Genomic DNA, 24500 nt, shown 5'->3' on the forward strand with positions numbered 1-24500 from the left:
CATTAGAGCCCTTCTGTAGGGTTGTATCACATCTGCAAACCTATTTTCTGATATGGGAAAAAGGTGTAAATAATCTTATACACTTTACAGGGTTATTTGAAGTATCAAGTGAAATGACATAAACGGAAGTACTTTGAAAAATGTTAATTGCTATTTTGATAGTATTATTGTATCTCATGTCTGGAATTGTCTTTCCCTTTTTTATTCATATGTATCTCTTTCAGGAATTCTTCTGAACCCATCTCCTCAATGGCCCTTTTAATCTTTTTCCACCTTATATTTAATACATATGAAAATATTCTCTCAATTTATTGTGTTTATCCACATCACCTTTGCTCCATATCACCTGCTATACATTCAACTGATAAAATTATTAGGTATCTATTGATGACAGTAATGATGCATTTCTCTAAAACATTATTTTCTCAGTCTCTTTATTATTCATTGTATGCTATCCATCAAATGCTAATTAGCAATTGCCATTTGTGCTCACTATACAGTAGTGAAAACAAAAATGTATAAGGTAAAATTCCTACCATTGGCAAATTTGTCTGGGCTTTAGGGAGACAAGAGAGTTGGACAGACCTTGGTTCAAATCCTAGATTCACCCGTTTGGGCAAGTTTCCTAATCTCTTCAAGCCTGTGTCAATAAAATAGAGATAACAATATTATACATTTCATAGAGTTATTGGAAGTATCAAATAAGATTTTGTACCTGAGTATGTGTATGTGTATCACATTTAATACAGTCCCTGTCTTATATTAAATGCACAATAAATGGTTTTTGTTGTTTAATCATCGAATTATTACATTGTTAAATTTACTTACTAAATTGTTTCCTAATATCTTATTATTCCTCATCCACTGACTTATGTGATAATTGCGGAGGACCTTAGAATTGAAAGTGTTCTCATTTTGAGTTACCGTTCCATGATCTCACCCTAGCTCTTTGACTAGTTTTATGACTAGTTTATAAAATTGTTCTACCTTTCTGAAGAAATCCAGAAAATGTTCTAGGTTTATTCAGAACTAGTTGGTGAATTCTAAAACTTAGGTGTACTTGTTATTTTATACTTTAGTACTGATGGTTCTTGTTAAGGTTTAATTTCTTGGTGTAAACATACTTCATTGCAGTTCTTTAGAAGATATCAAACCCCATTCCCCTTTATTATAATAATAATATTAATATTCAGCAGAAGCTGATACACCTTTATCCTACATAATTTCTTTTTTTTTTTTTTTTGTCTTTTTCGTGACTGGTACTCAGCCAGTGAGTGCACCGGCCATTCCTATATAGGATCCGAACCCACGGCGGGAGCATCACCGTGCTCCCAGCGCCGCACTCTCCCGAGTGCGCCACGGGCTCGGCCCGATCCTACATAATTTCTTAATCCATTAGAAACGTATCTTTAGAGTTTCTTTTAAATTTTTATTTTTTTTAACAAACTCAGAATTCTAGTAGGGTGGCAGTTGGGGTGGGAAGACTACTATATACATACATTAATGTTCTGGTTACTTATACAACTTAATGATAATAGATACTGTTTGTCTCATCGAGGCACATGTAAATGCTTAATATTTTTACGTATAATAATTTTTCCTTTAATTCTAGAAGGAATTCTGAGGAAAAACGTTTTTAATATCCTGTGACATGAAAAGAAAGGAAGTTAGGAAGAACAAGGTTATTGTTGAAATATGATTAATTTTTGTCTTCTTTAGTGGAAAAACAGAACGGTTCTTTTTCTACCATATCTTAATTAATAGCTTTTGTGAAAAGACATGTACTTTATTTATAGAACTGATTTCTTTCAGTTAAGTGTCAAAAATGAGTAATGTTTTTTCTATGTAGGTGATTTTGTCACTGAATTTTTTAAAATTTGCCGTCGAAAGGAGTCTACTGATGAGATTCTTGGACGATCCACATTTGAGGAAGAAGGAAGAGGTGACCTACTTTTTTTTAAACGTTACTTTCACATGTCTTACCCTTTTTTTTTCTTTGACACATTTTCCAGCAACTTTTCATCTTTTTTCTTATATTGAATTAAGTTGGAGAAACAAGTTTTGTTGGACTAGCCAGCTGCCATTTCTTTCTAGGCTGTACCCAGAGCTTGTTAAGACATTAAGTGCATTTAATAAGTTCTTTCCACCAAAAATGTAAGATATTTTAAGAAGCAGAGTTTTAGAACTTTATTTTTGAAGTTCCCTGGAGAGAATAATTTGTGACACCTTTCTCGTTCATGTTTACATATAAAGCTGAGCATGTATGTTTAAATTTTATAATTCTGAGACCACATAACACTAGAGAAAAGAATGACTAAAATATTCTATACAAACTTATCACTTTAACCTGCTAAGGTTGGTGATATAATTTGTATTCATTCTATTCTTTTTATAGAAATTGCTGATATAACTCATGCTTTGTCAAAGTTGACAGAGCCAGCACCGGTTCCAATTCATAAATTATCAGTTTCAAACATGGTACACAGTGCAAAGAAGAAAATACGAAAACACAGAGGTATAGAAGAGTCACCACTGAACAGTGATGTCCTCAATACTATTCTCTTGGTAACTAAATGTCCTGTCTTTATATGTCTGTATGTATAATTGCTGTTACATATTCAGTCCCTTCTATGTGGCAGGCACTGAATTGAGCATATAAAATGAGTAAAATAAAGTCTCCATATTCAGAGAATTCCCACTAATGTATTAGAAGAAGAAAAGTACACGGTAGTTAAACAATGCCATATTGCATGTGAGAAGTCTGATGGGGGGTTTGTTAGCAGAGGGTGCATCTGTCTCTGTCTGGGCAATGGGAATCAGGGAAGTCTTCATATGTAGGGACACCTGAGCTGAATCTTGCGGAAAAGAAGGCTGTAGAAGCAGGGGAATAGCAGAGGCCTGAGAGCATGTTAAACAACTCATATTTTGCAGGGTGCTTCCCAGAGAGTGACCCAGGGTTAAGACTAGAGAGGTAGCAGGGAACCTGCCATGCTGAAATGCTGGATTTCATCTTGCAGTTTAATACTATTTAATGCAGAAGATCAGCATGATCAGAATTGTGTTTTTGAAAAGTTCCTTTGATAGCAGTCTAGAGTAAGCTTTATAGTAAGGATTAGAGGGGGATAGAGTGCGAGGGTGGTTCTTAGGTACAAAGTAGTATAATGAGCCCAGCCTGGAGCCACACACACCAGGGGTTAATCCTGACTAGTACTGTATGACTTTGAACAAATCACTTCAGTTTCCTCATCTATAAAATGAGACTAGCAAAATCTTGTGAAATTGTTGTGAGGATTAAAGGACCTTCTGTGGCACTGCCTGGCATATAATAGGCTTTTGATAAATGATAGCTATTCATCTTGTAATTGTAGTTATACCCATACAGTAAGATAATCTTGGGAAAAACCTTCAGGAGTAATGTAATGAAAACAATACTGGACTTGGAAACTTGATGTTAATCTTATGCCTGCCATTTATCTAACAAGACTCTTAGCCACATATTCAGCTTGTACATTGTAAGATGTGAGCAGTGATTTTTAGCTCATGCAGTAGTATGAGAATAGGGTAATGTTTGTACATGTGCATAGTACTGGTACTCGGCACAGAGGAGTTCCTCTAAATGTTGAAAGTCTGTTGAGCATGTTCTGTAATATGCGTCAAACTATACATAGAGTAATTACAAGTCATCAGTACCACAGAACACTTGGAAGAACAACAAAAGGACTGAAAATAAATTTCCGTAGAGAAGGCTCCTTCTTAAGAGTCTATCCTTAGAAATATTATTCACACTGTATAGCTTAATTGTCATATACTGTACACTGAATTTTTTGGCCACTCCACCCCCCCACGGAAACCAAGTGGAAAAAACACATTGGTCATTACAGGTTTATACCACTTCCCACTTTCTAGGGGTATCTAATAAACTAAAGTTGTGGTTCTTGAATATCATACCTTTGTATTTCATATATGAAAACCTCTGAATGATATAACTCTTCAGATCTATATGGATGTTTTATAGTTTTATCTTTTTAATAGCAAAAATACTTAATAAAAATTTTAATGGCCTTGGATGATCGTGAAATCACAGTGAAGAGATTTTTGTTTTTGCACTGTTCATCTCATAGAGTCAGGTGGTTAATTTTAAGAACAATTTCCAATTTCTAAAATTAGCTAGACACTGAAACAACCCTATTTATTTTTCAAGAAAAACAGAAAAAATTAGAATGTAGAACCAACTGGTGAGTACTATAAGAACATTCCCATTGTTTTAACAGCAAACCATTAAAAAGTCAAGTAGTGTCTATATAAGTTATAAAAATCAACAAAATAGGAAGTGTGGTCTAAAACATGATTATGTTCTCTCTTCTCTCAAGTTCTTATTCCCTGACGCTGCTTCTGAGAAACCATTAGATGGAACTACTTCAACAGACAATAATAATCCTCCATCAGAGATTGAAGACTATGTAAGTTGATTTGGAATTCGACATGAAAATGTTTTAAATCTAGTTTAGTAGCCTAAGTATCTTTTTATGTTAAAAATCCCCTTTGGAAAATCAAATGGAGATCTTGGCATCCAGTTAAATAATGACCTGTTACAAAATATTGGCGTGGACACGTATTTTGGGTAGCAAGAATTGGTCTGGAAACAAGGAAAAAAGCACGATATACTGTGCATAACTTAAATTTCCCTCATTTTAGAGTTTTTGTGAAATTAATGTTTTGCATCAGATTCTTCTCTCTATTTCAAAATTAGGCAGTGAATGGAAAACTCTTTAATGAAGTAAAATGTATAAAATGAAGTAAAATTTTCATGTTTTTCTTATCCAAGTCTTTGAGAAATGAAAGCGTTTAAATGACAGGTATAGAGATATATCAAACAGTTTATAGTAGTTATTGTTGAGAAGTAAATTTCATGAAGTGAGGGGGAAAATGTAGGCAAGAGTACTTCAAAAAGTTCATGGAAAGATTCACATTACCTTTTAATTCTGTTTTTCCACGAACTTTTTCAAGTATCCTTGTACCTTTTCAATTTATACAGTTCTGATTTTATGGTTTTTGTTTGGACAACAAGTGTGTATTCATTTTGTAATTAAAATATGTTTAAAATGACACACGAAATTTAGAATACATCTTTAAGATTCTGCAGAAGAAAGTGAAAACTATAACTTTAGCCTCACTCCAAAAAAAAGTGAAAAATCTTGACTTTAGGCAGTGGCATATTAGACATTTGATGAAAGCTAGTTTTGGTAAGATAGGTTAATTTTAGTATTGAAATCTCTCCCTACACACTTTGTGATTATATACATAAACTGTGTTGTTAACAAGTTTTGCTTTGTTTCTTTTTTGTTAAATTTAGACTCTCTACAATCAGTTCAAATCTGCGCCGTCTGACAGTTTAACATACAAATTGGCTTTGTGTCTTTGTATGATTAATTTCTACCATGGAGGGTTAAAAGGAGTGGCACACCTCTGGCAGGAATTTGTTCTTGAAATGCGTTTCAGATGGGAAAACAACTTTCTGATTCCAGGGTAATAATTTCAATTTCTAGTTGTTTAGACAGGATTCTTGTTTGTTAGCAGGTATTTGACTTTTGACCCATTAATTCTCCCTTTCTATGAAGTCTGCCCTAAGAAAGTGGTAAGAAACTTGGATGATTTATGTTCATAGGTGTTCACTGCAACAAATTTTAAATAGGAATACAAAGACGAAACAACCTAAATGTCAAATATAGAAGATTATTTAAATAGATTATGCTGTATCTCTACAGGGGAAAATTATGGATCCATTACACATTTTTCCCAAAGTCTTTAATAACAGAAAATGTTTATAATGTTTGTAATAAAGTAGAATATAGTATTGTGTATACAGAGTGCCTTCAATTATATTGATATATATATATAGAAAAGACTGGAAAGAAGTACAGCCAAATTTTAATGGTAGTTTTCCCAGTGTGAAATTATGTTTATTTTGTTCCTTCTACTTTTATATACTTTCTAAGTTTTCTGAAATGAACATGTATTTGTTTTTTCTTTTCTCTTTTTTTGGGGGGGCGGTGGCTGGCTGATATAGTAAACATATATTTTGTAATTGGAGGGAAAACATACTTAGTTTATCATAAGTTCAGATACTAAACATTACCTATAACTTTTTGGTCTAATTTATATCTACAATTAGCTTATTCAAATAGAAGGTCTTAGCATATAATTCAGTATTGTGTAGTTTACTCATGCTAAGGTAGGAGAATCATGATTATAAATAATATAATATGGTAATTGATCCAAAAGCATTTACTGTTATGTCATTTGCCAGTCTCTTCTTAGCTGGATTCTCTCTTGGTTCTAACCAGTTTGCTCTGGAACTTATTACAGATCTGGAAACATACTGAATATGATGGGGCACCTCCGGCTGATTGCCAGGAACCTAGTGGTTTAGAACTAGAGGCAGTCCAGAGTCCCACTGGCAAAATAGAGGTGGAGATCTTGATTTTACAGTGAGAATCCAGTATAATAACTGAAATTGAATGCGTAGACTAATTTACTTTGTACGTTGTGAAATACCATATGCCAGCTACTTCCTGGGGTAGATTTACAGGCTTTTTCTCATTTTAAGTTTCTAGTGATTAGCCTATTATTTCTTCCTTTCTCTAATTTGCTGTTATGCTTCAAAGTATCTATTATATTTGCTGTTGGTGAGTTGTGGACTAGAATGATAAAATAAATTTTGATCTCTTAATCATATGGCTTCCCCCTCTGGAACTTAGTTACTTTACCTACAGAAATCTAGTTTTGATTTCTTATAAATATAGCTAGAAACTATGGTAATATAAAAAAATAATCATATCTGAAGCAATTTTGCTAAAACTAAGCTCTTTTCTCATTACTTTATTTGATAGATTAGCAAGTGGACCCCCAGATCTAAGATGTTGTTTATTGCATCAGAAACTACAGGTAAAAATTTCCCACTGACAGTATATTTGGTCTTGATTTAATCAGAGCTTATTCTAATGCTAAATATAATAATGGGTTATACGCTGTTCCCATCATGCTGCTGTAAGTTGTTTGTAGTCACTGCAGTTTACAACAAGGTCCTGAGAAGGAGTAGAGAATGAAAATTTAAATATAAAAGCTGTGGATAGATTTTAAGTTTTCTTTAATTCAACTGTAAATGTTATTTCTGTTTTCTTAAGATGTTAAATTGTTGTGTTGAAAGAAAGAAGGCACGTGATGAGGGAAAAAAGACAAGTACTTCAGATAATGTAACTAATACATATCCAGGGGATGCTGGAAAAGCTGGAGACCATTTGGGGCCAGATAATCTAAAAGATACAGATAAGGAAAAGGGAGAGGTGGGAAAATCTTGGGATTCCTGGAGTGACAGCGAAGAGGAATTTTTTGAATGCCTAAGTGACACTGAAGAACTTAAAGGAAATGGACAGGAGAGTGGCAAGAAAGGAGGACCTAAGGAGATGGCAAATTTAAAGCCAGAAGGACGTCTCCTTCAGCATGGGAAACTTACACTGCTACACAGTGGAGAACCTCTCTACATTCCAGTAACTCAGGTAGGATGCACTGGCGCTCTCAATTTTAATTTCTTTATATTGTTGTTTACATAACTTCATCCTATAGTAAGAGATAATTGTTTTGGTTAGGGGAAATTCTTTATAAAGTCTGTGTTTAAATATTTAAGATGTGAAAGAGAGGTGGAGATCTTGATTTTTACAGTGAGAATCCAGTATAATAACTGAAATTGAATGCATAGACTAATTTACTTTGTATGTTGTGAAATACTGTATGTCAGCTTCTTCCTGGGATAGATAATGCAGTTATTAAATTCATAATTTTGAAGAGTATTTAAGACAGTTTCAAAATATAATATGAAATGAAAAAGCAGGATGAAAAACTGCACTAAAAATAACTAAGAATGTTTAAACTCCAGATATACCTCTGAAAAAATTTCTGTTTATAAAAATTTTTTTTTGCTAGAAGGGAAATTTATTTAATGTAAATGTGTATATTAGTAAAAAAGAAAGATCCCAGATCAGCAATCACCTTTGCACCTTAGGAAACTAGAAAATAAAGAGCAAACTAAGCCCATACCTAGCAAAGAGAGTAAATAATAAAAATTAGAGCATAGATAAAAGAAATAAAAAAGAGAAAATCAATGAAACCAAAAATTGGTACTTTGATGAGATCCACAAAATTGACAAATTACCTAGATGGACTAAGAAAAAAGAAGACTCAACTAAAATCAGAAATGAAAGAAGGGTCATTACAACCAAATTTACAGAAATCAAAAGGGTTCTAAGAGAATACTATGAATAATTGTTGGCCAACAAATTAGATCATCTATATGAAATGAACAAATTGCTAGAAACACACCACCTACCGATACTTAATTGTGAAAAAAACCAGAAAGTTTGAACAGAACTATAGCTGGTAAGATGAATGATTATTGTTTTTCAGTTGCCTGATGCAGGCTCCCTTGAGGATTTTTTGCAGGGCTGGTTGTGTGGTGGTGAACTCCCACAGTTTTTGTTTGTCTGGAAAATACACTATTTTTCCTGTGTTTCTTAATAATAGTCTTGCTGGGGACAGTATTCTTGGCTGGCAGTTTTTTTCTATTAGAATTTTGAATATATCATCCTATTTTCTTCTGGCCTGTGGAGTTTCTGTTGAGAAGTCTTGTTAGTCTGATAGGGGCTCCCTTGTAGGTGACTTGATGCTTTTCTCTTGCTTCTTTTAAGATTCTCTCTTTGTCTTTGAGCTTTATTAGTTTGACTATAATGTGTCTTGGATCTTTTTGGGTTGAATCTGTTCGGGGATCTTTGAGCCTCCTGGATCTGCAGGTCTGTGTCTCTCCCTATACCTGGGAAGTTTTGGTTATTATTTTGCTGAATGGGTTTTCCATGCCTTTCCCTTTTTCCTCCCCTTCTGGAACACCCATGATTTTAATGTTTGTGCACTTAAGGTTGTCTGCTAGATCTCTTAGATTTTCTTCATTTTTAAAAATTCTTTTTAACTTTTTGTGTGTGTGTGTGCATGGGTTATTTCAAGAAGACTATCTTCAAGATCAGAAATTCTTTCTTTTGCTTGGTCTAGCCCGCTGCTTAAGCTCAGTCATGTTTTTTATTTCATTGAGTGAATCTTTCAAAGTTCCATGAGTTCTGCTACATTCTTTTTTAAGCTATTAATCCTTTGTAAATTTCTTCCTTAACTTGGATTTTTGTTCTCATTTTATTATGTTTTCTGAGTCTTCACGTATCTCAGTGAGTTTCCTTAAGACTGTTGCTGAGAATTCTTTTTCAGTCATTTTAAAGGTTTCCTGTTCTGTAGGGTCTGGTATTTGAGAATTATTGCATTCTTTTGGTGGTTTCATATTTTTTTGGATTTTCATATTTTTAGTATCTCTTCATTGATGTCTGGTCATCTGGCAGAGCAGTTGCTTCTTCTTACTCTGGAGAGGGATTTGAGGAGAGAGATGTCCTCTTCTTCTTCTGGTCTTTGCTGGTGACACTCCTTCTGTCAGTGCAGTTGGCTGGTGGGCTTGCTTACACAGTGGCTTTGGCTACTGCTGTGGCGTCAGGCCACTTTTGTGGGAACCATGGCTGTGGTGGGCAACCATGTGGAAGTGGTGTTTTTGTCATGTGCCTCGCCTGCTTCTGGGAGGGGGATGCTGCCCTTGGCTCTTGCCTAGGCCCCCTGGGCATGCTCTGCCACTTGCTTGCTTCTGTCTGGGCGAGGGAGCTGCTGCGTTCAGCTCCTGCCGAGGCTCCCCTGGGTGTGCTGTCTTAATTTTAATACAGTCTGATCTACCAGTGTTTTTATGTGAATAGTACTTTTTGTTTTCCATTTGAGAAATCTTTACCTACTTCAAAGTCCTGAAGATATTCTCTTATGTTTTCTTCTGGAAGCTTTATTATTTCAAGTATCACATTTTATGTTTGTGATCCACCTCAAATTAATTCTGTATTTGATATAAGGAAAAGGCTAAGATTCTCTTTTTTTTCTATATGGAGATCCAATTTTTCCTACACTATTATTGAAAAGATCTGCCTTTTCCCATTGTTTGCCAGCAATGTTATTGTTGTAAATCAAATGACTATATGTGTGTTGGTCTGTTTCTGGAAGAGTTATTCTGTTACATTAGTCTCTGTCTGTTCTTGTGCCAATAATATACTGTTGTTATTACTGTAAGTTTATAAGTCTTTCCGTCTGGTAGTGTAAATCTGCTAACTTTGTTCTTCAAGATTCTGTTGGCTGTTATATTTCCTTGACATTTTTATATCAATTTCAGAATCAGCTTGTCAATTTTCATACACAAACTCATGTAATATTCTCTTGACTGTTCTAGGTCCTTTGCATTTTTATGTCACTTTTGAGAACTAGCTTGTCAGTTTTCATACACAAACACATATTAAAAATCCTGCTGGGGTTTTAATTCATATTTCATTGAATTTATAGATCATTTTATAGAGAATTGATATCTTAACAAATATTGAGTCTATGAAATATCTTCTATTTTGTTTAAAGTTTCTTTGGATTTGTCTCACCAGTGTGTTAGTTTTCAATGTAGAGGTCTTGCATATCTTTTATTAGATGTATTTCAAAGTATTTTTAATTTCTTAAATGTTATTATAAATGGTACTTTAAAATTTCAATTTTTTCTTGATTTATAGAAATAGATGAGTTTTGCATGTTAACTTGGATCTAACAATTTTGTTGCATTCACTTATTTCTAGTAGTTTGTAGATTATGTAGATGGAAAACCCAAAGTAATCATGTCATCTGTTAACAAAGACTTGAAATTCTGATTTTTCAATATTTATACTTTTAAGTTATTTTTCTTATTGCATTGGCTAGGACCTCCAGTACAGTATTGTATACTGGGCGTCCTTCTCTTGTTCCATATGATAATCATTGAGGGCATCTGATGTGGATATCATTTATTAGATTAAGGAAGTTTTCTTCTGGTCCTAAATTGCTGAGAATTTTTTTTATCATGAACAGTTATTGCATTTAATCAAATGCTTTTCCTGTATATTGAGGTAATCATATTTTATTCTTCTTTATTTTGTTAATGTTGTTACATCGATTTATTTTTGAGTACTAAAACTTCCTTATGTTGTGGAATAAATCCCACTTGGGCATTCCCCTTTTTTATATAGCTGGATTTGATTTTTTTTTTTTTTTTTTTAAGAATTTTCATATCCATATATCGATGGCATAATAAGTCTTTCTTTTTTATAACATCCTTGTCAGAGAAATGTCTCCTCTTTTTCTATTCTCTGAACAAATTTGTATAAGATATGTTTTATTGCTTCTTGAAAATAATTCACCAATGTTTTTAGGGGTATTTTCAGTTATAGGCTTAATTTTAAACTTTAATTTAAAATTAAATTTCTTTAATAGGTATAGCACTATTCTGGTTTTTAATTTGTCAGTTTTGGCAAATTGTGTTTTTCAAGGAATTTTTTGTTTTTCTAAATTTCATATTTACTGGCAAAAATTATTTCATGGTATTCACTTATAATCTTTTTAATGGCTTTAGATTCTATAATGATATTGTAATTTTTTAAATTGGCATTTTTATATTATCTCTTTTGTTCATGATTAGTCATAAGGTTTTATTTATTTTATGAATCTTTCCCCCCAAAAAATGACTTTTGGTTTGTTGATTTTTCTTTATTGATTTTGTTTTCTATTTCACCGATTTCTTTTATTATTTCTTTTTTTCTATGTGAAATTAATTTGCTGTTTTCCTAGCTTTCTTGCATTAGAAACTTAAATAATTGATATTTGACTCTTCTTTTCTAATATTTACGTTTTAAGCCATCTCCTTCATTTAGAACTCAAACGTTGTAACTTCTGAATATGTCCTCTTAACTATTGTCTCTCCAATATTTTTTCATACATTTTGACACTTCATCCTCTTGCACAGCATTATAGGAAAATCTTTTGACTTACTAATTTACCTTCTGTATTTCATTTGTCTTCTTTAGTTTTGTTTTGGGGTTTATGTAATCACATTTGCATTTCCAAGTTCTTAAAATTGTTCTTTTTCATAAAGAAAATAGTTCTTATGTTGTAAATGCAGTATTCTCTCTCGTCTCTGAACATTCAAATTTTCCCTTAGAATCTTGATTTGCCATTGCACACAAGTTGATTATACTGACAAATTGCTATTGATAATCAAGTTATTCTGAACTCTCTTTTAGAAAAAGTGCTATTGTAGAACAACAATGGAAGTTTATTTTCCATTTACTAAGTCAGTACTAACACAGAGCTTTACCTAATTTTTAAATATTTATTTTAAATCTACCAAACCTGTAAGGAGTCATCATCTAGTATAATGGTTAGGAACACCACCTGTGGAGTTAGATTGCCTGAGTCCAAATTCCATTTCTGCCACTTACCAGTTTTGTGGCTTAGGGTAGATGTTTAATCTTTCTTTGCCTTCGTTTTTTCAACTGCAGTGTGAGTTCATAGTAAATACATCATTAGGTAATTGTGAGTTTGAAATGAAATAGTACATGATAAGTGAATATCAAAGTGTGTAGTCCAAAATAAGCACTTAGTTTTTAGCTATTATTCTTCTGAAGACTTTTTTTTTTTCTTTTTTTTTTATTCTGAATTCTACCAGCCATTCTAATTTTTTTATTTTTTATTATTTTTTAAATTTTATTTTGTCGATATACATTGTGGCTAATTATTGTTCCCCATCACCAAAACCTCCCTCCCTTCTCCCTCCCCCCCCCCCAACAATGTCCTTTCTGTTTGCTTGTCGTATCAACTTCAAATAATTGTGGTTGTTATATCTCCTTCCCCCCCCCCCCGGTGTGTGTGTGTGTGTGTGTGTGAATTTCTATATTAATTTTTAGCTCCCACCAATAAGTGAGAACATGTGGTATTTCTCTTTCTGTGCCTGACTTGTTTCACTTTATATAATTCTCTCAAGGTCCATCCATGTTGTTGCAAATGGCAGTATTTCATTCGTTTTTATAGCTGAGTAGTATTCCATTGTGTAGATGTACCACATTTTCCGTATCCACTCATCTGATGATGGGCATTTGGGCTGGTTCCAACTCTTGGCTATTGTTAAGAGTGCTGCGATAAACATTGGGAAACAGGTATACCTTCGACTTGATGATTTCCATTCCTCTGGGTATATTCCCAACAGTGGGATAGCTGGGTCGTATGGTAGATCTATCTGCAGTTGTTTGAGGAACCTCCATACCATTTTCCATAGAGGCTGCACCATTTTGCAGTCCCACCGACAATGTATGAGAGTTCCTTTTTCTCCGCAACCTCACCAGCATTTATCATTCAGAGTCTTTTGGATTTTAGCCATCCTAACTGGGGTTAGATGGTATCTCAATGTGGTTTTGATTTGCATTTCCCGGATGCTGAGTGATGTTGAGCATTTTTTCATATGTCTGTTGGCCATTTGTATATCTTCCTTAGAGAAATGCCTATTTAGCTCTTTTGCCCATTTTTTAATTGGGTTGCTTGTTTTCTTCTTGTACAGTTGTTTGAGTTCCTTATATATTCTGGATATTAATCCTTTGTCAGATATATATTTTGCAAATATTTTCTCCCACTCTGTTGGTTGTCTTTTAACTCTTTTAATTGTTTCTTTTGCTGTGCAGAAGCTTTTTAGTTTGATATAATCCCATTTGTTTATTTTTCCTTTGGTTGCCCGTGCTTTTGGGGTCGTATTCATGAAGTCTGTGCCCAGTCCTATTTCCTGAAGTGATTCTCCTATGTTTTCTTTAAGAAGTTTTATTGTTTCAGGGTGTATATTTAAATCCTTAATCCATTTTGAGTTGATTTTCGTATACGGCGAGAGGTATGGATCTAGTTTCATTCTCCTGCATATGGATATCCAGTTATCCCAGCACCATTTGCTGAAGAGGCAGTCCCTTCACCAGTGAATAGGCTTGGTGCCTTTGTCAAAGATCAGCTGACAGTAAGTGTGTGGGTTGATTTCTGGATTCTCTATTCTATTCCATTGGTCAGTGTGTCTGTTTTTATGCCAGTACCATACTGTTTTGGTTATTATAGCTTTGTAGTATAGCTTAAAGTCAGGTAGTGTTATGCCTCCAGCTTTATTTTTTTTGCTCAGCATTGCTTTGGCTATGCGTGGTCTTTTATTGTTCCATATAAATGTCTGAATAGTTTTTTCCATTTCTGAGAAAAATGTCTTTGGGATTTTGATGGGGATTGCATTGAATTTGTATATCACTTTGGGTAGTATGGACATTTTCACTATGTTGGTTCTTCCAATCCAAGAGCATGGGATATCTTTCCATCTTCTTGTATCCTCTCTAATTTCTCTCAGCAGTGGTTTGTAGTTCTCATTATAGAGATTTTTTACATCCTTGGTTAACTCAATTCCTAAGTATTTTATTTTTTTGGTGGCTATTGTAAATGGGCAGGCTTTCTTGATTTCTCTTTCTGCATGTTCACTATTGGAGAAAAGAAATGCTACTGGTTTTTGTGTGTTGATTTTGTATCCGGCTACTGTGCTGAAATCATTTATCAATTCCAAGAGTTTTTTTGTAGAGGTTTTAGGCTGTTCGATATATAGGATCATGTCATCTGCAAACAGGGACAGTTTGACTTCATCTTTTCCAATCTGGATGCCCTTTATTTCCTTCTCTTCTCTGATTGCTCTGGCTAGTACTTCCAACACTATGTTGAATAGGAGTGGTGAGAGTGGGCATCCTTGTCTAGTTCCTGTTCTTAAAGGAAAAGCTTTCAGCTTTTCCCTATTCAGGATGATATTGGCTGTGGGTTTGGCATATATGGCTTTAATTATGTTGAGATACTTTCCCTCTATACCTAACTTATAGAGGGTCTTTGTCATGAATGAGTGCTGAACTTTATCAAATGCTTTTTCAGCATCTATAGATATGATCATATGGTCCTTGTGTTTGAGTTTATTAATATGGTGTATCACATTTATTGATTTGCGTATGTTGAACCATCCTTGCATCCCTGGGATGAATCCCACTTGATCGTGATGAATAATTTTACGTATGTGTTGCTGTATTCTGTTTGCTAGTATTTTAGGGAGGATTTTTGCATCTATATTCATCAAGGATATTGGCCTGTAGTTTTCTTTTTTGGTTATATCTTTACCTGGTTTTGGTATCAGGATGATGTTTGTTTCATAGAATGAGTTTGGGAGATTTGCGTCCGTTTCAATCTTTTGGAATAGTTTGTAAAGAATCGGTGTCAATTCCTGTTTGAATGTTTGGTAAAATTCTGCTGTGAATCCATCTGGTCCTGGGCTTTTCTTTGTTGGGAGCCTTCTGATAACAGCTTCAATCTCCTTTATTCTTATTGGTCTGTTCAAACTTTCTACGTCTTCACGGTTCAGTTTTGGGAGCTTGTGTGTGTCTAGAAATTTATCCATTTCCTACAGATTTTCAAATTTGTTGGCGTATAGTTGTTTATAGTAGTCTCGAATGATTCCTTGTATTTCAGATGAATCAGTTGTAATATCGCCTTTTTCATTTCTAATTTTTGTTATTTGAGTCTTCTCTCTTCTTTTATTTGTTAGCCATGCTAATGGTTTGTCAATTTTATTTATCTTTTCAAAAAACCAACTTTTTGATTCGTTGATCTTTTGTATTGTTTTTTGGTTTTCAATTTCATTCAGTTCTGCTCTGATCTTAATGATTTCTTTCCGTCTGCTAACTTTAGGTTTGGATTGTTCTTGTTTTTCTAGTTCTTTAAGGTGAAGTGTTAGGTTGTTCACTTGCCATCTTTCTATTCTTCTGAAGTGAGCATTTAATGCAATAAATTTTCCCCTCAATACTGCTTTTGCAGTATCCCACAGGTTTTGGTATGATGTATCATTGTTTTCATTAGTTTCAATAAATTTTTTGATTTCCTGCTTGATTTCTTCTTGGACCCATATGTCATTAAGTAGAATGCTGTTTAATTTCCATGTGTTTGTATAGTTTCCAGAGTTTTGTTTGTTATTAATTTCTAGTTTTAATCCATTGTGGTCTGAGAAGATACATGGGATAATTCCAATTTTTTTGAATTTATTGAGACTTGATTTGTGACCTAATATGTGATCTATCCTGGAGAATGATCCATGTGCTGATGAGAAAAATGAATATTCTGAGGTTGTTGGGTGGAATGTTCTGTAGATATCTGCCAATTCCAATTGGTCTAGAGTCTTGTTTAGATCTTGTGTTTCTCTACTGATTCTTTGCCTAGATGATCTGTCTAATATTGACAGTGGGGTGTTCAGGTCCCCTGCTATTATGGTATTAGTGTCTATTTCCTTCTTTAGGTCTAATAGAGTTTGTTTTATAAATCTGGCTGCTCCAACATTGGGTGCGTACATATTTATGATTGTTATGTCTTCTTGATGGATCAGTCCTTTTATCATTAAGTAGTGTCCCTCATTGTCTCTTTTTATGGTTTTTAGTTTAAAGTCTATTTTGTCAGATATAAGAATAGCTACTCCAGCTCGTTTTTCTTTTCTGTTTGCATGGTAACTCTTTTTCCATCCTTTCACTCTTAGTCTGTGTGAATCTTTATGGGTGAGGTGGGTCTCTTGTAGGCAGCATATAGTTGGGTCCTGCTTTTTGATCCAGTCAGCCAGTCTGTGTCTTTTAATTGGGGAATTTAAGCCTTTTACAATAAGAGTTGTTATTGAAAGCTGTTGATTTATTCCTAGCATTTTATTGGTTGTTTGGTTGTCTTAGGTGTCTTTTGTTCCTTGCTTTCTGATTTACTGTTTGTTTTCTGTGTTTGTTGGTTCCTTAGGTTGTAGATAGGGTTTTTGTTAGCTTGTTTCCTCTTCATAAAGGCCATTTTTATTATACTAGCGGGTTTAGATTTTTCTTGGGTTTTTATGGCAGTGGTAGTTATTTTTCAGGAAACAAACCCAGTACTCCCTTGAGGATTTCTTGTAAGGGTGGTCGTGTGGTAGTGAACTCCCGCAGTTTTTGTTTGTCTGAGAAATATACTATTTGCCCCTCATTTTGGAAGGATAGCCTTGCAGGGTAGAGTATTCTTGGCTGGCAATCTTTGTCTTTTAGTATTTTGAAAATATCATCCCATTCCTTTCTAGCTTTTAGGGTTTGTGATGAAAAGTCTGATGTTAACCTGATTGGGGCTCCCTTATAGGTGATTTGACGCTTCTCTCTTGCAGCTTTTAAGATTCTCTCTTTGTCTCTGAGTTTTGCCAATTTGACTATGACATGTCTTGGAGAAGGTCTTTTTGGGTTGAATACATTTGGAGATCATTGAGCTTCCTGGATCTGAAGATCTGTGATTTTTCCTATACCTGGGAAGTTTTCTGCCACTATTTTGTTGAATATGTTTTCAGTGGAATCTCCATTTTCCTCCCCTTCTGGAATACCCATGACTCGGATATTTGATCGCTTATGGTTGTCTGATATCTCTCTCAGATTTTCTTCAATGTCCTTGATTCTTTTTTCTTTCTTTTTGTCTGCTTGTGTTATTTCAAACAGCCCATCTTCAAGTTCAGAGGTTCTCTCTTCAACTTCGACAAGCCTGCTGGTTAAACTCTCCGTTGTGTTTTTTATTTCGTTGAATAACTTCTTCAGTTCAGCAAGTTCTGCTACATTTTTTTTCAGGACATTGATTTCCTTGTACATTTCCTCTTTCAGTTCCTGTATACTTTTCCTCATTTCATCATGACGTCTAGCTGAGTTTTCTTGTATCTCATTCAGTTTCCTTAGAATTATCACTCGAAATTCCTTATCAGTTATTTCAAGGGCTTCTTGTTCTATAGGATCTAGAGTTTGAGATTTATTAACTTTTGGTGGTGTACTTTCTTGATTTTTTGTATTTCTGGTATCTTTTTTTTGGTGTTTATTCATTGTGGCGGGGGGTTTCACAGTCCACCGGTTTGAGACTAATGACTAACTAGGATGTTGCTGTTGTTGCCAATTTCGTATGGCTCCCTCCGTGACTGCTCAGTTGGCCTCTGGTGCCTTGTGTGTGTGGTTGCCTCGGGTCTTGGGCTTCTCCGGGGAGCCACCTTTCTGGTCAGCTTGGACTCTGCTGGGCTGGTGGATCATGTACCACAGGGTGTGTGATCTCTGTTGAGCTTTCACTTCCTGTGCAGGACTTCTCCCTGTTCCGTGTGCTCTGGCCCAGGCTGTTGGATCGTGCAGTGGCAACCCCACCGGGTCTGTGGTTTCTGTCGAGTCTCTGCCTCCCTGGCCGCACGTCTCCCCACTCTGTGCGCACTGTGCTGGGCTGGGGCGTGTCTTCTGCACCCCTCGTCTATCAGCTGGGCCTTCAAGACCCTGCTTGGCACCGCCTCGCCCAGGAAGTCTACCAGGTTTCTGCTAGGCACAGACGACCGGTCTCTCTGGGTGCCTTTGTAGCACTATGTAGATCTTTCTCGGGTCTTGTTCACCTTTGTATCCCCCCAGTATAAACCGAGTCTAGCGCCCACCTGCAGCCTGGTCTCCGGCAGGTTCAAGCAGACCTGGGAACTCTCCTACCACACTATTCCCAACCAGAAATTCGTTAGGCTTTTTTCCAAACTGGTGGCCGCAGAGATGGTATCTGCCTCCCAGTAACAGGGAGTTTACCTGAGGCCGGAGTCCCGGGTGTGGTGGAGTGACAGTCGGCCCGCCCATACTTCCTTGCCCTCCCGACACTGGCCGGGAACGCCCCCTGCCACCAGCTCCGCCAGAGAACCGCGGGGGGAGTGGGAGCGGAGGCCGGTCTGCAGGCTCCGGAAAACCGCCAAGACTTTTTCTTATGTAAGTGGCCAGTATTGCCTCTCAGGATATAAGGATTACTTAAAAGTTTTTGTAACAAGTCTTCATATTCTGAAATGGGTTGATAAATAGTAATATTTGTATAGTGGGGTGTGTGTTTTCCACACTTTATCTCTGAACCTCAGTTTCATCACTTATAAAATGCCCTGAGTCACTGTCAGTGATCACATAAGATTGTATATATGAGGGAGCTTTGGGCATATTCAGAAGTAGGCTGTATGAAAATGTATGGTCCTCATACTGCTTGTTGCTTAATCTCTTCTTTGTCATGTTCTTCTCCACTTACAAGTGGCTGAGATTTCCAGGTGAGAGTGGTAGCCAGTGTCCTCACATGCTCAATAAACACTAGCAATTAAAGAAAAAATACTAAGATTATGAGCTTCATACTCTACTTTCTCTTTGACTAAAGGAAAGTACATTTATCAAAATATCTTAGTCAAGGTCTCAGAGCTGGGATTCAAACACAGGCATATTGTTTGTGGAGAACAAGCTCTTAACCACTATGACACATTGCTTTACTGGTTATTATTCAACCCCAGTGTGAAACTCTTGCTTGGTACTTGCCAGGTAATTAAAGTGAGGCATGTTCATGAGAGAAAAGAAAACAGGAGGTCATAATTTCAAAACCAGATATAGGACTGTTAGAGCAGTTCCCTCGCATTTTTCTATCTTGAGCCATTTCTAATACTTATAATAAAAACCTTGTTGTAACTGGTGATGGCATATGTACTAATATTAGGACTTCATTTCTTTATCATAGGCAGGAAAATGTTGTTCAGTGCACTGAAATTCCCCCTTTAACTATCAGCCCTTATCAAGGAAAGATGGTAATCTTATCTGTGTGGAAAGAAGGCCTGAAAATCATATTTATTCTTTTTGGTTTGTTACTTTTTTTATATGTAGGTTCTAAAAAAACTTGTGCATTTCTCTGAATTTAAAAAATACATATCTTGTGACTGCTGGAGCTGAAATAATTGTAGTCTTTATTCTATTTTTATAGTTCTGCTTTGTCTAAAAAGAGCTGTTCATGAGCGTTGTCTTTTTGTGCTTCACAGGAACCAGCACCTATGACAGAAGATCTGCTAGAAGAGCAGTCTGAGGTTTTAGCTAAATTAGGTACATCGGCAGAAGGGGCTCACCTCAGAGCACGCATGCAGAGTGCCTGTCTGCTCTCAGATATGGAATCTTTTAAGGTAGGTCATACTTTCAGAGCTCTGGGGTCTATTTTGAGCTATTCTGGCATGAAACTGTGAATGTCACTCTATAAAATGGTATGAAGGCCTGAATGTCTTTTTTTGTCAAATGTTTGGATTTCATAAGTAGTTACAACTCCCTACCTCCATCCCCCAAAGGACATAGTCAAATTTGTTTCTTAAGTTTAAAAAAAGGAAGAGAACCAATCTGTTATTAATAGTTGTAAGTTGAGAATTGAAACATTTCTATCTGTGTATTAGGGTGCTTTCTTACTTTTGTACACACAGTTTAATTCAGCCAATTTAATGCAAGACTTTTAGGAAGCCCTTAGGATTCAAAGCGGGTCACTTCACTCAGCAAGCCTTTGAATGCCTGCTGTTTGTTACCTTGTGCTGTGATTAGCTGAGTAATGAATACAGTGTTTACCCTCAGTTATAGTCTCTGAAGGTTGTGGGAGGAGATGTGTAAATAATTATTATGTGATGAGTTCTCTTATGAAGGCAAGGTCAAAAAGGTGACTGACTGTACTGAGTGGGTCATGGAAAGTTTCTCAGAAGAGTGACCATTTAGGATGAGTAGGCATTTGCTACTTGGAGAAGAATATTTTAAGCTTAGAGATAGACTTCTATCTAGAACATATAGGATTCAGGGAATGGTGACATATTTGGCTTATTAGCTTAAAAACCCAGGAATGAAAAAAGGACTTTTATTTTTGAATTATTTATTCTTGAAAGCAAAGGCAAGTCCATGTATATTTAAAAAAAAAAAAAAAAAAAAAAAAACAACTCAAGTGGGTAGCCCAGTGAGTCACAGGGCTTCCTTTCCTACTGCTGATACTCAGAGCTGTCTCCCAGGCCCAGGCTTCTGTCCTTAACCGACTGCTCCCTGGAATAGCCTCCATTTTTCCAATCCATAGGCCCTACCCAGTCCTACTTCTGTGCTAGGTAGACCAGCCTGAGTTTGCTTTTTCTCTGAAATATTTATATATTCTTTTTAAACTTAAATACCAACAAACACCTATGCCAATTTTATTCTCCCTGCTAGTAGATTTAAAAGGGAAACCTTTTATTCCCTGCTTATTTTCCCCATCTTTACCATAAGGGAAAATCTTCAGTAAACCTCTTAAGAGCTTTATGTTTTCCTTGGAGATTAAAAAGATACAGAAAGTCTGTGAGTTCTGTTCTGCCAAGAGACAAAAAAGAGAGATGTGTTGCTTTAAAACAGATAGTATAGTGCGTAAAGAGAAGCCGGTTGGCTCTCGGGGCACCTGTAAAACCAAAAAGTTAGAGAAGGGAATTGGCTTAGAGTGTATGTGCACAGCAGGAAATTCCAGCCTCCAGAGCAGTTGTTTTCCACCTGACCTCTAGCTGCCTTCATAGTCATCTGTCCCTGTACTGCTGCAGTGTCTTTGCAGAGGCACGGACAGGAGGAGATTTCAAATAGGAACTATTTAAGTTTTCTCCCATAGAACGTACTGTGCCCTCATGGAAAGATTCTATATAGTTCCTTTAACACTGTGCTTCAGCAAAACTGTGGTTCATGATACTCCTTTGGACTAACCGGGGCATCTTTTATAACATTGTTTTAATCAGAAATAGATTGTATTTCAAATAGCCGGCTTACACACCTACTCCTATGTGGGAATCAGATAGTATATTTAAGGTAATACATGATCACTTTAAAATAGATATAGTTGCCTTTCCCTTTTCGTATAGGAATGACAGTATTATGGGCCCTTGGGAAAGTCCCCAGAGCTTTGGATGAATGCTAATATATGCATGAGGCACCTATACCTTACAGTTCCAGAAGGACAGGGCCTATTCTGGAGTAGGTACTTGTCGTACGTACCTGCAACAGTAAAAAGAAAATTGTAGCAGAAGTGAGCCTTGACCCTCTCCTGGAAGCTTTGTTTTCAGCCTGGTATAGTCTTTCATTAATATAATCTGTAATGCAGTATTAAATATTATTTTCTTTTTAAGTTTGCTCTTGTCACTCAAGGCTTATCTGTCTAGTTTCCTAAGAGGTTTTTGTGTGGGTGGGGTGTTGCCTAGTTAAGATCCAGATGTTTGTACATGAATCCTGAATCACTGAGTATCATGAAGTAATCTTGACCCATTCATTGTAGCTCACAGCAGTTCTTCATTGCCATGGACCATGCCATAGCCTTTAGAAGTATGTTTTTGATAGTCAGTGAAAGACCTTTCTCTGATTCCTCATCCCCTTGGGGATTTCCTAAGGTGGTAGGGTTGGTCAAGCTGGTAACTATTTGGCCCGATTGGCAGGTTTGCTCTTTATGTTTAAAACAGTCCATTCTCATCATGTGGGTTTTCATGCCCTTAGTACTCTGATAGTGTATTACTGGACACTTTTGCAAAAAAGGCTTCCATGTCTTACTACTAACACTGTGAAGCCTCTTCTTTTTTTCCAGCCTTGAAAGTAGAATCACTGATAGGTTTTTGGCATGCACCATTGTTAATTCTATAGAATTATCCACTGAATAAAACTTTAATCACTTTGGTTCCAGAAGCCTGAAAACCAATAGTTTGAAATCCAGTACCTTAACAGAACAAAACCAATTTATATGATGGCGGTTTGTTATATAAAGCATACAAATTTGATTACTGAATAGAACATTTGAGGTTAGCTGATATTGATTGCAGTACCAGTATTGATTTATTGAGGAAGAGTAGTACAGGACTTTTCCATCGTGTTATATATTATTTAATTTACTTGACTTGAGCTTATTTGTTACTTTTCTAAGTATTGAGGATTATACTATAATTTTAAACTAAGTTATATAACATATAATCTGTTTAAGAAAATTACTTTTACATTATATCAAGTTTTTATTTACAAATTCACCAAATGAAAATTAATTTTTTTAGAAAACTGAAGCAGCATAAACACAATAATTCTGTACTTTGACCTTTTTTTAAAGATGGCACCCAAACTCATATTAGATTTTAGAAATTAGATCGGCTTTTTGTGAAAGTGAAAGCATGATTTTGCAAGCATGCTTATCAATAACAGTTGATTTTTATTTGATTCTGTTGAATTTTTTTCCCTTACTTTAGGCAGCTAATCCAGGTTGTTTCCTGGAAGATTTTGTGAGGTGGTATTCACCCCGGGATTATATTGAAGAGGAGGTGATTGATGAAAAGGGCAACGTGGTTCTGAGAGGAGAACTGAGTGCCCGAATGAAGATCCCAAGTAATATGTGGGTAGAAGCCTGGGAAACAGCAAAGCCAATTCCTGCTAGAAGGCAAAGGAGACTCTTTGATGATACACGGGAAGCAGAAAAGGTAATTAAGGTTTGAGTCTCTAATACTAGATAGAATGCTAATTATTGTTCTTGCATTTTAGAAACTTACTATTATGGACATTAGAGTTTTGTACATACTTGAGAAGCAAAGCATTGAAATTCAGTGAGCCTTTTATATATCTGGTATTCACATTTAAAGTTTTAGAACTAGTTGCAAATAGGCCAGGGAAAAGACGTGTATAGTTTAGATAGAATGCTTACCACTGGACTGTCTCACAATATATGTCCAAAGCATTAAAAATGGGCATGTCCTTTGACCTAGCAATCCTACTACCAAAAAACTTACTAAGGAAATAATGAGAAATACACAAAGATCTATGTATATGGGTGGTAGTCAACAAACTTCTTTAGTGAAAAAGTAGAAACAACCAAAGTTTCCCAAAATAGGGGCTTGGCTGTATAAATTATGGTACAGTGGGCCCATCATATCCATGAGTTCTTTATCTGTGGGTTCTGCATTGCAGATTCTCCATGCATGGATTCAGCCAACCTCAGGTCAAAATATTTAGGAAAATAAATAAATAAATAAAAAATAATACAACAGTATAAAATAATACAAGTTAAAAAATACAATTATTTACATAGTATATATATTGTATTAGGTATTATAAGTAATCTGGGGATGATTTAAAATATACAGGAGGATGTGGGTAGGTTATATGCAAATACTACATCATTTTATGTAAGGAACTTGAGCATCCTTGGATTTGGTGTCCTGGGAGGTTAGGGGGTGTCCTGGGACCAATCTCCCAAGGACAGCAAAGGACAACTATATATCCATTTAGTGGACTGCTTTGCAACTTAAAAAAGCATCGAGTTCTGGAGAATAGGGGAGCCTGCCTGATATAAAATTGCCCTGCACACCCTCCCATCCCACTTCTCCTCCAAAAAACCTAATGGAATCAGTAATTCGAGTAAATAAATCCATGCCTTTAGCATTACTAAGAGACAGAGATTACACTGACTTTTAAATTAACAGTAAGTAGATGTGATATTGTGAACTATATATTTGGTCTTCTTCCAGTTTCCTAGCATACCACTCTTAAAATCCTCAAAGTGATAATTGTCTTTTTGTATGCTAATGATTGATTTGTGCTTCTGTGTAGCTTCAGAATGGGGACTGTTCACTGTAAAGACTAAGGCATGATTAGAGGATTGGGACTCTCAGCCACACCCTCCAGCCTCTGTGGAAGGTAGAGGAG

General features: G+C 35.6%; 1 protein-coding gene across 1 annotated transcript in view; it reads left to right on the forward strand.

Moving 5' to 3' along the window:
* The window catches only part of RAB3GAP1 (RAB3 GTPase activating protein catalytic subunit 1), a 113564-nt gene that overhangs the window by 73382 nt on the left and 15682 nt on the right, over positions 1-24500 (forward strand). The window contains exons 12-19 of the mRNA XM_063105943.1: positions 1850-1942; positions 2396-2565; positions 4371-4460; positions 5354-5526; positions 6891-6945; positions 7185-7556; positions 19838-19975; positions 23051-23278. Of these exons, the coding sequence (XP_062962013.1) occupies positions 1850-1942; positions 2396-2565; positions 4371-4460; positions 5354-5526; positions 6891-6945; positions 7185-7556; positions 19838-19975; positions 23051-23278 (1319 nt within the window). The remainder of the gene's footprint in view (positions 1-1849; positions 1943-2395; positions 2566-4370; positions 4461-5353; positions 5527-6890; positions 6946-7184; positions 7557-19837; positions 19976-23050; positions 23279-24500) is intronic.

This window comes from Cynocephalus volans, chromosome 1, assembly GCF_027409185.1.
Source record: "Cynocephalus volans isolate mCynVol1 chromosome 1, mCynVol1.pri, whole genome shotgun sequence".
In the NCBI taxonomy this organism is placed as follows: Eukaryota; Metazoa; Chordata; class Mammalia; order Dermoptera; family Cynocephalidae; genus Cynocephalus; species Cynocephalus volans.